The 13,463-nt window shown below is 45.7% G+C and overlaps 1 protein-coding gene and 1 non-coding gene across 11 annotated transcripts in view; both read left to right on the top strand.

Moving 5' to 3' along the window:
• CNOT1 (CCR4-NOT transcription complex subunit 1) overlaps positions 1-13,463 on the top strand; it is a 51,295-nt gene that overhangs the window by 6,721 nt on the left and 31,111 nt on the right. For 8 of the 10 annotated variants that reach the window (XM_072980579.2, XM_072980574.2, XM_072980576.2 and 5 more), the window contains exons 3-17: positions 452-559; positions 2,099-2,197; positions 2,481-2,549; positions 2,913-2,967; positions 3,460-3,663; positions 4,243-4,411; positions 4,979-5,105; positions 5,634-5,744; positions 6,878-7,048; positions 8,004-8,131; positions 8,965-9,205; positions 10,090-10,209; positions 11,153-11,275; positions 11,494-11,645; positions 12,943-13,093. In XM_072980579.2, the coding sequence (XP_072836680.1) occupies positions 452-559; positions 2,099-2,197; positions 2,481-2,549; positions 2,913-2,967; positions 3,460-3,663; positions 4,243-4,411; positions 4,979-5,105; positions 5,634-5,744; positions 6,878-7,048; positions 8,004-8,131; positions 8,965-9,205; positions 10,090-10,209; positions 11,153-11,275; positions 11,494-11,645; positions 12,943-13,093 (2,028 nt within the window). The remainder of the gene's footprint in view (positions 1-451; positions 560-2,098; positions 2,198-2,480; positions 2,550-2,912; positions 2,968-3,459; positions 3,664-4,242; positions 4,412-4,978; positions 5,106-5,633; positions 5,745-6,877; positions 7,049-8,003; positions 8,132-8,964; positions 9,206-10,089; positions 10,210-11,152; positions 11,276-11,493; positions 11,646-12,942; positions 13,094-13,463) is intronic. The other 2 variants (XM_072980571.2, XM_072980578.2) reach the window with 2 other exon arrangements.
• LOC140702236 (small nucleolar RNA SNORA50) lies at positions 13,237-13,370 on the top strand. The gene has a single exon (XR_012081329.2). It is a non-coding gene; the product is annotated as a small nucleolar RNA SNORA50 (small nucleolar RNA).

The following is a 13,463-nucleotide window of genomic DNA, read 5'->3' as shown; positions in this document are numbered from 1 at the left end:
GTTTGGTGACAGTGCCTTGACTCCCACTGACAGACCACTTATTAGACCCTTGGGAAAAGAGTGGAGTGGCGTGGACCTATGGGGTGAACCCCGAGAGGCGCTTGCTTGGTGTGGAGGCTTTTCATAAGCAACATTTTCCGTTCTTGCCTTTTTGTGGTCATGCCACTAGATAAGCAGAAGCAACAAGAAGTCTTTGGGCTTTGCTTGTGGATATTTTAGAGACTTATTAGGAGGATATTATCAGTAGATAGCGGCTGAAGTTTCTAAGCATAGATACCTTAGGCAGTAATGACAGACAGTCCCAAACAAAGTCAAAGTCCTTGGTTTTCACTTTGGAGATTGGTGTTTTAGTTTTTCCTTTATCTGATCTATGGATAGATGGGCTTTTAAAAGCACTTTCTTGGTATTACAGTTGTACCGGAGAAGTTCTCTTTGTCTTATTTTCACTTAGATTGTGAATCGGCACGGCCCCGAGGCAGACAGGCATTTACTACGCTGTCTATTCTCACATGTGGATTTTAGTGGCGATGGTAAAAGCAGCGGCAAAGATTTCCATCAGGTAACTTCTGTTCTTGAAGAACCTCTGCTTTGTTTCTTCATGTTTATATGTTTTCGAGACACACACACACTCATACCAGTTAATTCACACCAGTGTTCTTTTATTGCTTTACAAAGCCATTGTGAAATATCATCCAAGAGAGTTCTGAAAGGCCCCATCCGATAGGGGTGGGGAATCGGTGGCTTTAAAACAATCTGTGTACACTATTGTTTAAAAACTGCAAAACAGGAGAGCGTTTGAGTAGTGAGCAGTTACAGAGTCCAAAGGCCTTCCTTAAAGTGTGTTTGCCTACCTGTAGAAACCCAAAGGAGTCAGCAAATAATCACCTGCCGGAAGAGCTTTCAGTAAGAGCTTCTGTGGAGGGAGGAGGCCTGGTGCTTAGTTGTTTTTGTCTGGGCTTCGGAACAAAACACAGACAAGTCCTCCTCTGAAGTTCTAGGAACATGGCAGCTGAAAGGCCAGAAAGTGACTTGGTTCAGTCTAGGATGCAGCATGCCCTCACCCACCCCCGTAGATAAGCTTTTAGAACAGGGCAGCCTGTTGCAGTCAAAATAAAAATAAATCTCACACTGTTTCACCTTTGAGTTGATGCAACTATTAAAGCTTTCTAAACTGTCTTTGGAGAGTTATATCAATCTTGAGTTTCTTGCACAGATATTCCTGAAGGATGCTGTTTCTAAAGCCTTACATATCTGAAATCAGTTTTCCTCGATATTTTAACTTTTGAATAGCTTGAGAATGGAATATGTTGTACTTTTTAAAAAGGTGTATCAAACATTACGCTCTGTTCTATTTTTCAATAAAATAATTGGTTTCAGGTTCCAGTTTATTGATTATTCTACCCATAGCAGTAGTATCTGTCGTGAGCATATCCCTTAGAGACCAAAATTTTGTGTGCATAGTTCTTTTGTTTATAAGATGAACAAAGCCTATTTTGTCAGCCCTTCAGTCTGCAGTATGATATACAGTGGTGCTTCGCTTGACGACGTTAATTCATTCCAGTGAAATTGTCGTCAAGCGAAATTTAGAAACCCATTGAAACACACTGAAAACTGTTCAATGCGTTCCAATGGGCGAAATACCTGCTTGTCCAGCGAAGATCTTCCATACAGCGGCCATTTTCTGGTGCCTGTAATGCAAGGAGTCCGTCCCTAACACAGCGGGGAGCCATTTTCTACAGCTGGCAGCCATTTTGAAACCCGACGAACAGCTGTTTGCTGATCGTTGTAAAGTGAAAAATTGGTTCCGGAAGCAGGGAACCTATCAACGTTAAGTGAAATTCCCCCATCTAAACATAGTTTTGCGATTGCAAAAGCGATCGCAAAAACTTCAACATTATGTGGATTCGTCATCAAGCGGGGTAATTGTCCAGCGGGGCACCACTGTAAAAATATTTGGCAACTATGTCACGCTGAGAAGTTAATTTGAATTAATCTGGTGGATATACATGTAATGTTTCCAGAAAAAAAGCAGTGAATATAACTATGTTGTGTACTGTAAAAGCAATCACTTTGCTACTTCAGTGTCTTTTCTTTTCAGACTCAATTTCTGATCCAGGAGTGTGCATCATTGATTACGAAGCCAAATTTTATTTCAACGTTGTCCTATGCTATTGAAAATCCATTGCACTATCAGAAGGTTTGTATTCACTTTGTGAAGAGCTGTTATCCGGTGAAAGCAGTAAGAGAAGTCTCTCTTGAGCTATTGTGCCAGAATACACAGCTGTGTGCATTACTGCAACTTGGAATTTCGATGCTAGCGGCTTGTATAATCTAGACGCAGCATCAGTGAGGAATGTACAAATGTCTGAAAGTGTACATCTGATAAGGTTGTTGGCGATCTTTCCCCTCCCCTTTTATAAAGTTGTATTCAGGCTGCCCAGTATGGACTGTGAACATAACCTTCTTTTTTCTTCTTTCAGAGTCTTAAGCCGTCACCCCACCTTTTTACTCAACTGAGCAAAGTTATCAAATTAAGCAAAGTTCAAGAGGTGAGTTGTATAAAAACCTTATGCAGATGATGCTGTCGTCTTGTTAGAATATGAGGAAGTCTGAGGGCCGCTAATGCCCGAGGCATTTTTCACAAATAAGATGCTCCGGTAGTCACTATGTGCTCCTTCGTGTCGGTCAGAATACTTCTGCTCCTGAGTAACAGCAGTGGCAGGCAGTTTCCCTCCAACTCTTGATCCCTCTGAGGATCAGCCTTGGTGGTTGCTGGGTGAGGTGAAAAAAGTTGAGGGAAGGGCAGCCCGGTTCACCCCCTTGAGTTTTCCTTTGGGCAGTCTCGTTGCCAGCCCCTGAGTCAATGACTGAATACACAGATATACTCTTAACTCTCGCCGGTTTGTTCCTAGGTTATTTTTGGCCTTGCTTTGTTGAACTCTTTCAACCCAGACCTAAGAGGTTTTGGTAAGTGACATTTATATCATACACACATATCAATTTCTTTGGGGTTTAGGAGATGGAAGTTGCTTTCTGAGTTGTAGCCTAACGTTGCCATCATTTTCACCAGTCCCTTGAACCTGTTGCTTCAGTTTTAGAATTCAGGGGCTGGGTGGTACCAGAACATAAGCTCCAGTTTCCTGATTTCAAGGATCTTTGCAGTAGTCCATGCTGAGTCTGCTTGAAGGAACCCTTCCCCGCCCCCCGCCCCCGCCCCCCGCCCAAGCTTAGGAATCTTCCCTGATTGAAGGGAGTGACCTGACAACACAACCTATCTCTTTCTAATCTATCCTGGATTCATTGAGTAAATGGAACTGTGAGTAAGCATCTCCGAGCTAGCAGAATTACCATCTCCATGTGATGCAGCTGGATTGATGATCAAAGTTACAGGGATATGCTTTTTTCTAAATGAAAAGAACTATGCAAGTCTATTAACCTCTGCCTCTCTCTTTTTTGAAGCGGCTCAGTTTATTAAACAGAAACTTCCCGATCTTCTGCGTTCATATATTGACGCAGACGTCAGTGGAAATCAAGAAGGTGGCTTCCAAGACATTGCCATAGAGGTGCTGCACCTTCTCCTCTCCCACCTTCTTTTTGGGCAGAAAGGAGCCTTCGGGGTTGGACAGGAACAAATTGACGCTTTTCTCAAAACATTACGTAGAGGTAAATACATAATGTGTTTGATGCCTTGACTTGGAACTTAACTACCAAAACAAACCAACCCCATATTTGTATGGAATTTATGTATTGGTAGTCATTTAGAACAACAACAAAATAAGTAGTGAGGCTCTTCAGACAAAATGCTGAACACAGATCTACCTTTGAGAAACAGTGCTGAAGTGTGGCCGTGTTTTTATTGTGATCGTTGATGCATCTCGATGCAAATCCTTTTCTACTCACTTTTCTGTGCATGTGGAAGCACACAAAGTGTGTCGTAGGCTGTGCAGGCTGCTCTGACCCAGGTGAGTGAGCTGCAGGTCTCTACAGGTGTAGCCGGGAACTCCCAGAATTCCAGCTGGAATATTCTAGGAGTCTTCCAGGAGTGGGAGTCAAATAATCTGAATGGCACATTCCTACTTGCAGTCCATGTAGCACTACAAGGACTACCCAGCCAAAAACTGAGATACAACATCACTTCCTTTAGGATTTCTGTCTTTCCTTGGTTACCATAATTCTGTATCGATGTTCTGTTTCTCTGTGTGTTTGGTCATGTTGAGATGCTAAAGTGTTGTGGGCTCTTAGATTTTCCCCAGGAACGTTGCCCCGTGGTGCTTGCACCACTCCTATACCCTGAAAAACGGGACATTCTAATGGACAGGATCCTGCCTGATTCTGGAGGGATAGCAAAAACAATGATGGAGAGTTCTCTGGCAGACTTCATGCAGGAAGTTGGCTATGGCTTTTGTACAAGGTATGTTCCGTAATTTCCCTGAGGCCGGCACTAGATACAAGCTATGAAGGGGACTTCCAGTGATGTGGGATTCCTTCTCTTTTGGGGGGCGGGCAGGTGTATGTATGTATGTGGTGGTGGGTTTTTTGGTGGTCTGTATGGGCTCCAGCAGGTTCTGGGATGAAAAGAACTGATCCTGAACTTGTCTTCAGTTTCCCGACTCTGTTCTAGATCTTTTCTACTCTGCGCCAGAGGCTTCTGTATAGATGCCTCGCCATTTATATGCTGAGAGGTTTTCCTGGGGATCATGGGAGACTTGGGAGCACAGAGGGGCAGCCAGGCAGGCCCGTGGCCCATGGGTGGAGCTGTGGCTCCAATTTTAAGTCTCTGCACTGTTTGATCTTGACCTTTGACTTTTAAGTTTGATCTTATGTGATGCTGCAGTTGTTTGTTTTCATGGTTTTTAAAAGCTGATTTTTCTTATTATTTGTTTGAGTTTTATGTACCAATAAAGTCTTCCTAAAAAGTATCACTATTCTGTGGTTTTAAGAGTGTAGTAAATCAAATCAATGCCTCTCTTCCCTTTAGCGTGGAAGAATGTCGCAGTATCATCACACAGTTTGGGGTTGGAGAGGTCACAGCTGCACAGGTTGCCAGGGTTTTGGGAATGATGGCTCGTACACACTCAGGATTGGCTGATGGAATTCCTTTACAGGTCAGTTTCCTAAATGGCCAGTTGTGCTGTACTAAGTCATTTGCGTTTAACTGATGAGAGTGCTGGAGTGTTTTCACAGAGATTTGGGGTCAACATTTCTAATGGCATTGAGCAAGATGAGTCAATGAAGCCCTGGGGGACTTCTTTGATGTTTGGTCTCCTGTGGTCCCTGTCCTGCGTTCCTCTGTCCAGCAGCCTGTCCCCTTTTCTTTCATGTGACATGTTCAGCGGAGTGGAAGCTCAGGAGCTTTCAATCAGCTGCCCTTTTGTTTTCGCCACATTCTTAGCTCCGTCACTAGATGGACAGGAATACAAATGTAGTAAACAGACTTGGCAAGTAGGTGACAGGGCAGAGTGGACCACAGATTGGTTGCTTTATAGTATTAATAAATGCATGAGGATTGTAAAATATTAGTATCTTCAGTCAACTGTAGTTTCCCCCCACACACACACACACACATCTTTGAATCTACACCATGTAGGTCACTGGAGAGGTTCTAAATTTATATGTACATCTTTAATTTGTAGTCCATCTCTGCTCCCGGAAGTGGAATTTGGAGTGATGGAAGAGATAAAAATGATGGAACGCAAACCCATACATGGAATGTGGAAGTTTTAATTGATGTGCTTAAGGAACTGGTATGTTAATCCTAATATGACATGTTGGAAAAATGTCCAAACCATGACATTTCATGTCTGATGATTTGCTTAAGTGACTTTAATTTTTGTGTCATGATTGAAAAATGCCATATTCACATGCTGTTGGTGGTAGACTCTGGAGTGTGTGCTTTTAGAATACGTTAACCAGCCTTTTGGAAATGCCAGTTTAAACAAATACACCAAACAAGACTGAGTTTTGACCATTTTAAAAAAGGTGACAGAGCTCCCAAGTTCTTCTGAATTGAATCATATTCTGATACAATGCAGGTATTCTTCAGAGGCTTTTTAAGGAGCTGTCATCTAAAAATGGTTTTGTAAAGTGTTCTCTTTATTGACAGTATAGTTAACACACTTACTGAAGGAAGTGGTCTCCTCAGTGTCCCTAATTAGCAGACTGCTCTTGATAATGGGCATGTCAAATCTATAGAGAGCCGCTTTTTTCAGAACATCAATTTGGGTTAGAAACACTAGTAGCTTTTGAGTTGTTAGCACCGAGGCATCAATGTGGTTTACAGAATAGTTCACAGAAGGCCTGTTACAAACACAGAAGGCCTGTTACAAACGGTTGGCTGAACCCTGCTAGGGTTTCACTTGCCATGCCGCTGCCCACCTGCACCCCCTCCCCAATCCAGAAAGAGGAAGTCTGTCAACTAATCAGCAACTTTGGATGACTTGGTCACCCAGGAGCTTTTTAGGAGGCAAAGTGCCCTTGACGTGTAGAATATATAGGGCAGCTAGTTCAGATACTTTTCCAGACACAATGAAGATTGGATTTGTTACGGCTTTATAAGCTTTAGCTTGAAGAAGACGTGATTTGCTTACTGTGAATATGGGGAGGGTATTAAAGATATTGCTTAGAATGAAGTGGGGTTTGTGGGGGGCAGTGGAGATGCTAGGTAAGCTCTAGTTACATCAGCTGTAATGCCACTCCTTGACATGGATTGCTCAAGGGCTTGACATGTCAGACATGTAGCCACGTTTCGTGGTTTGGCTGCCATAACCCTTACCACCACTCTAACCTGTTCAAACCTTCCCGTAGTGTACTTCATGTTTGGTGCCCTGGTGAAGGCAGCCAGGCATGCTGCATTAAATGGGCATTTATCTTTTTGCAGAACCCAACTTTGAACTTCAAGGAAGTTACGTATGAACTAGACCATCCTGGATTTCAAATTCGTGATAGCAAGGGCTTGCAGATCGTGGTGTATGGTGTCCAGAGAGGGTTGGGATTGGAAGTATTTCCTGTTGACCTCATATATAGACCTTGGAAACATGCAGAAGGCCAGGTAAATAATAGGTGGCTGCTTTTCCTTGGCTTAAATACCATTGGCGGGTGTGTGTATGTGTGTGGAAGTGAATCGCTGCTTTCCTAGTTGCTGAAGCTTTGCCCTCTAAGGAAAAGGTGTTTGTTTAGGCGTTTGTTAAGCATTGGAGTAGTTGGTTATTAAGGTATTCTGTATTCTTGAGATCTGCAGGTCCATGATAACAAAGTCTTTAAATAACTGCTGTTTTGAGGTAGTTATCACGATGTAGAATAACTGAGATACAATTAGCTCCAGATCTGGAGGCAAATGTTAAGCTTACCATGATCACCATATGTAGATGATAAGGCTTTAGAAGATGAACACATGCAGGTCTTTGAACTCAAGAGATTTTTCTCCCTGTTCCATGTGTAGGCTGCACCCTAGGTCTCCCTGGGAGGAGGGATCATATTTTAGTTGTTTTCATACATCCTGGGACTTCTAATTATGCCCATCCCATCTTTTCCCCGCCTTCTGCACAAGACAGACTTTAGCTCCTAAAGCTTTATTTCTGCTTTCCTCACAGCCTTTCTACTCACACAGCATAGCTCACTCCAGGAGGGCTGCATCCATGCTGGCCACCAGCACTCTACTGCCTCTCCTCTCATGGGGGGGGGGCGTACAGAACAGCCTGAACATTTTTATTAACCATTGTAAACTGGACACTTCCGCCTGAGCTGTACCTCTCAGCCAGCAGGGTATACACTGTCTGTCTTGGCTGGCAGCCGCCTCACTCCCTGTCGGGGACCGCTGAGATACATCTCATGCTTGGAGTCTCGTTCACACCAGACAGAAGACGTGGTGGGAGGGCTACTTACTAGGGAGGCTCATTCTTCTCTTGTCAGCCAGCAGCCTCCATCCCGACCTCTTTTTTGGTGTTGGAATGGTTTAGGTGAATAAGATAAAGACCTGAAACGACTCTTGAATCATATTTTCACAGCTCTCATTTATCCAGTACTCCCTCATCAACCCTGAGGTCTTCTGTTTTGCTGACTACCCCTGTCATAGTGTTGCCACAGATATTTTGAAAGCACCCCCTGAGGATGACAATCGAGAAATTGCCACATGGTAAGCAGCATTCCTTGTTCGTGGGAGTACAACCGCTTCTGCCCTCTGCAGTGACCAGGACACGTTATCCTTCATCATCTTGTGGCAGCCTTTTGGCAGGAGAATTTGAGCCACCAGGCACATCTGGAATAGCAGAGGGAGTTCCTTTGGGATCCAGATGCATTTGCTCATCTGTCAATCATTGTGTACCTAAGGAGAACAAGACGTGGGATTTCTTTCCCCTCCCCCACTGCAGCTACTAGAACTAGAATTCAGCAGAGGTGCCTTCAGCTAGAATTATGATTCCTTTTCCCACCCGCCCCCCACCCCAAATTCTCCGAGTTTCAGGATCCTCAGCTGTTGCTTACCAAGGCTCTTTCTGCAGACGGCCGTGATTGCAGAAGGACCTGGGGTGGAGCTTTCTAAGCCAGCTGGGTGGTCCCCCCCCCCCCGTGGCACTTTCACATCCTTTCCTTGATCAGGGAAGAGTAAAGATAGTTCCCCAGGGGAAGCGCTGATGCTTTGTAGCTGTCGCTTCAGCTTCGGAGGTCCGACGAGGTCAAGATAGGGCAGGGCCTTGACTCTTGATGTCATCTGGCCTGCAGGTAGAGGGAGAATCAGGCTCCTTGCCCCCAAAATGTTACAGCTTTTGGAATGGGAGTAGTTCATGTCACTGCTTTTATTTCCCAGCTCTCCTTTCTGTGGAGTTCGTACACCTTGGAGGGAAATGGGTGTCCTTTGTGGATATAGATTGAGAATGATCTCACTTTGATCACCAAATGGCCAGCTCTAGACCAGAGGCCAGGCTTGAATGCTGTGAGGCAACTGACTTTCTTGGGTTCCTTTTTTATTAGGAAGAGCCTGGACTTGATTGAGTCGCTATTGCGGCTGGCGGAGGTGGGGCAGTATGAGCAGGTGAAGCAGCTCTTCAGCTTCCCGATCAAGCACTGTCCAGATATGCTGGTATTGGCTTTACTACAGATCAACACCTCCTGGCACACTTTGCGACATGAACTCATCTCCACACTTATGCCCATTTTCCTTGGCAACCACCCCAACTCTGCCATCATCCTGCATTATGCATGGCATGGGCAGGTAAGGGGGCTTTGCCGCGGTGTGGTCTGATCTTGCCTTGACAGCAGAGTCCAAACTGGAAGCATCTCGAGCACACTTTGGTGGCTGCATGGTGCTTCTTTTCCCCACATGAGTGGCCTTGTGTGCCTGTCCTGCTCCGCCTCTGTGCACTCCGTAAGAGGGGTTGGCTGGAGTCCTGGTGGGGCTGAGCATAGATATATACTTCTTCCGCTCTCATTCTCTCCCTCTGTGTCCCAAACCCCCACGCGTGGTCTTCCTAGCCGGAACCATGAAGGATGGATGAGTCCTGGGTTTTCCCCTGAGTTAGCAGTGCAAGATGAGGGTGACTAAACTGAGGTGGAGAACAGCAGTAACCATATCTCCATTTCCCCCCCCCCACACACACACACACACCACTCCCCCACTGCCGCCAGCCCTTTTCTCCAGGTGGCGTGAGGTGGTGTGGGAGTTGCAGGCACAATCTGTTTAACCCTAGGGGGAACTGTTGCTTGCCTCAGTAAATGTTTCTGTGCAGACGCAGGATATAAAATATGTTAAGTCAATAAAATCTTATACGTCAAAGCTTTAGTTCACTGACTAAACTGCTAAGTATTCAATATTTGAAGAAGAATGGTGATCCTTAATTGTTGACTTGAATCACTGTTTAGGTTAGCTCACCCCTCCCTTTGGTGAAGAGGTGTTGCTGCTCCCTACAGATGGTGTTTGGGGCATTTGGTTGTATTATATGGCTATAACGGTGACCAGTTTAAAAAAAAAATAAAAATAAAAATGGGAAGGAATAAAGCCAGTGCAGGTGAGGGGGAGACCTTGCCCGTACCATCAAGATGCCTCTTTTAAGAGCTGGAAAATTTGTCTGGTCTTCTGAAATGTATGTTTTTCCTCAGGGTCAGTCTCCTTCAATTCGCCAGCTTATCATGCATGCTATGGCAGAATGGTACATGAGAGGGGAGCAGTATGACCAAGCAAAGTTATCACGTATTCTAGACGTGGCCCAAGACTTGAAGGTGAGCCTTACGTTACAGTTTTGTCTGTTTTGACTTTGGGGCTGGTACTACTGCAAAACCTAGAGGGTTCGGGATAGGCAAAAACCAAAGATTGTGTCCCAAGATGAGTTAAATAGGAGTGTACTGCTGCGACACCGAGGGGGGGGGGACTGGTAATTGCTAATTTTCTCCTCTCTACAAAATCCCTTGGGATTTTGGTGACTGAGATTTTTGCCATAGGATGTATTGACCAAGGTGGCACTCTTTCAGGCTTGCAGTCCTTTGTTTTCAGTCAAGAGTTACAGTGACCCAAAGGTGCCGCCTTAGTGGCCCCTGAGTCTGTCCTGTGTGGTAACTTAATTTCTGGTTGGTGGAATTGGTGTAAAAGCCTCTCGTGGGCTCTCTTAAAACAAAGGCAAGCTGTGTTGCCATACTGAGGGGTTGGCTGGAGGTTTTAAGAATGACACGTGAATAGTACTGTTTCCCCTGAAATATTATGGATGTAGTGATGGTGGAGTAGCTCCGATCAACTGTGGAAGCTGCCGATCCCACCCACAAGGCTGTGTGATTGGGCTGACTCTCCAGGGCCAGCTCCTTCTGTCTGGTCTAGGCAGGTTCTAGGCCAGTTGGGAGTTCCATCCCTTCCTCATGGCTTTGACTGGTAGGCGAGGGAAGGAAGGAGAGACCCCTGTATTGGCCATAGGCATGGCCCACGGTAACGGAAAAGGTGTGAGGTTCCTTGTGGACGTGGGTTTGGCCTTGAGTGCCACGTCAGGCAGTCAGTAAGGGAGGCTGAGTGCCTGGCAGGCCCCTCCCGTCCTCAGCCGCCTGGCCCTCCCTGGGGTCCTTCCCGATTCTCCCCAGCTTCGTGTGAGCGGTCGGGGGAGGGAGTGCATGGGGAAGGAAGCGAGCGGAGCGGGGTGGTCCTTTGACTAGCCGTGTTCTGCCTTTTTTTCCCCTTTAGGCGTTGTCCATGCTGCTAAATGGTACTCCATTTGCCTTTGTTATTGACCTTGCTGCACTTGCCTCTCGACGGGAATACCTCAAACTAGACAAGTGGCTCACAGATAAAATTCGGGAGCATGGGGTAAAGCAGGATTTGCTTAATCACTTTCACGGCATGTTTGGTGGTAGTGGTCACTTCTTCAGAAACGTCTCGTTATGTTTAAAAATACTTTCAGGATGCATTCTTGATTTAAAGTAGGATTTGCCCAGTTTCACTTCTCTTTCAATTCCATTTGCATGTTTGCAGTTTTGCTAGGCGGGGGGCAGCCTACTGAGAGGTGTGTGTTTTTCCTTCTCTAGGAGCCTTTCATCCAAGCCTGCATGACTTTCTTAAAGAGAAGATGCCCCTCCATCTTGGGGGGCCTTGCCCCAGAGAAAGACCAACCCAAAAGTGCTCAGCTCCCGCCAGAGACGCTGGCCACCATGCTGGCTTGCCTTCAGGCTTGTGCAGGGTAAGCAAGTGAGATCTCCCATGCGTGGCGGGGTCTCCTCGCGAGGAGGAGAGAGGGGCTCCAGAGCCAGGAGAGCCGCGGTGGCCTTGACTCATCCAGGAGCTGAATTGGCGGTCTTGGCAGGTGGCTGATCTGGCTCCAGGCATCGCTGCCCCCAGTCTCTAAAACGTGGGCCAACGAGTAGGACTAAATCAGGATCCAGTCCAGTATTTCCAGTCCTGCAAAGCTGTAGCATTTCATCAGGAGTTACAAGGTGTTTGGTTTTTTTTTCCTTTTTACTATTGAGCCTTCATGCTAATACATCTAAGGGGTGAAATCACACTATAGGATCCAGTTTCCAGATTTGGGTGTGAGATTAAAGTTTACCCAGCAAAAACAGCTAGCATGTGTATTATACAGCAGCGTTTAGCTAATTCATATTCATGTTGACATGTAAACATTGCCGGTGCTACTTAATCCCTTTCCCTGTGAGTTGCTCTGTTGTGAAACCTCTTTAGCAGAAGATTATTTTGGTAGATCAAAGGCCGTCTTTTTCTTTCTTTATTCCTTTTTAATTGGTAGATGATTATTATTATTATTAAAACTGTCTTTGGGGCTATCCCTGCAGACTGGAGATTAACATAAAAGCATAAAGCTGGAGATTGAATTGGGGGTAAGCTAATTTTGAGAAGCGTTCAGGATAGTCAACTGTTGTTTGCAGGAAATGGCTTTTGGCATCACAAGAAAAGTAAAACCTGTTTAGGTATTCAAATTACTCATGCTGTGATCTTGCAGGTATATGACTCAGTTATATGCTAAAGGGAATGGCAGTCATGGGAGTCTTTGAGGGGAAAACCTCCTCTGGGGAAGATTTGTAAAGCCAAGACAGGACTGACAAATCAGGTCAAGGTTCTGGGCAGAGCGGTTTTCTGAGGGGTGGCTGTGTGTGGCGACTGATCATTGATTGGGCTATACATGGGGGAGATGGCGAGCCGGGGATGCGTGGGGGGGGGAATCTCCTCATTTGCCCCTGGAGGTTACACCTTCCTTTAAGTTGGTTGACAGGTTGGTCCTTCTGTCATCCATGGGGTTGGCACAGTCCTGAGCCATTCTGGTGGGACAAGCCAGAGGAGAGTATTCCAGTTCTTCCCCGTTCTGAGTTGGCCACTTCTCCAGTTGAGTGATTGACTGATCCTTGAATTCCAAGAAGGAGGTGCTTTCGCAGCTGAAAAGAATGTCATCTTGGATGTCTAGTAAACTCACAAATGTCTAGTAAATTTAAAAAAGCCCTTATTTCACCCCACCCCCCACCCACTAGAAGCGTGTCTCAGGAGCTGTCGGAGACTATTCTCACCATGGTCGCCAACTGCAGCAACGTCATGAACAAAGCTAGGCAGCCGCCACCTGGAGTGATGCCCAAGGGACGTCCGCCCAGTGCTAGCAGCCTAGATGCCATCTCTCCTGTACAGGTACATGGGTGTCTAGATAAGCCATGGCAGCATGGCTGGTGGCAGATGTTACCTCCTATGACTCTAAACTAGTTTCTTTTGCACACCATTCATGTTGGTACAAAGTATATTAAGCTTCTTTGCATAGCCTACTCTTCTAGTTTAAGCACCGCCTTTGAACCGGATGTGGCTTCCGTAGCCCTTCAGGCCAAGCAGCAGTGCTAGAGCATAAGGACTTGTTATAACTGGGGTTCTTCAGCTTTGGACTGAAATGCTCTTTTAAAAACAAGGCACATCCCTCTTGCTTTCCCCCACATTCTGTCACTGCCCCTCCTAGGTTTAATAAGCAGAAAGACTAGAAGGCTTCTGCTAGTTGAGTGTATCTCTCTAT

This window comes from Pogona vitticeps, chromosome 10 (assembly GCF_051106095.1).
Source record: "Pogona vitticeps strain Pit_001003342236 chromosome 10, PviZW2.1, whole genome shotgun sequence".
In the NCBI taxonomy this organism is placed as follows: domain Eukaryota; kingdom Metazoa; phylum Chordata; class Lepidosauria; order Squamata; family Agamidae; genus Pogona; species Pogona vitticeps.
The sequence above is the reverse complement of the archived record's forward strand: the minus strand, read 5'-3'. Positions and strand labels throughout refer to the sequence as shown.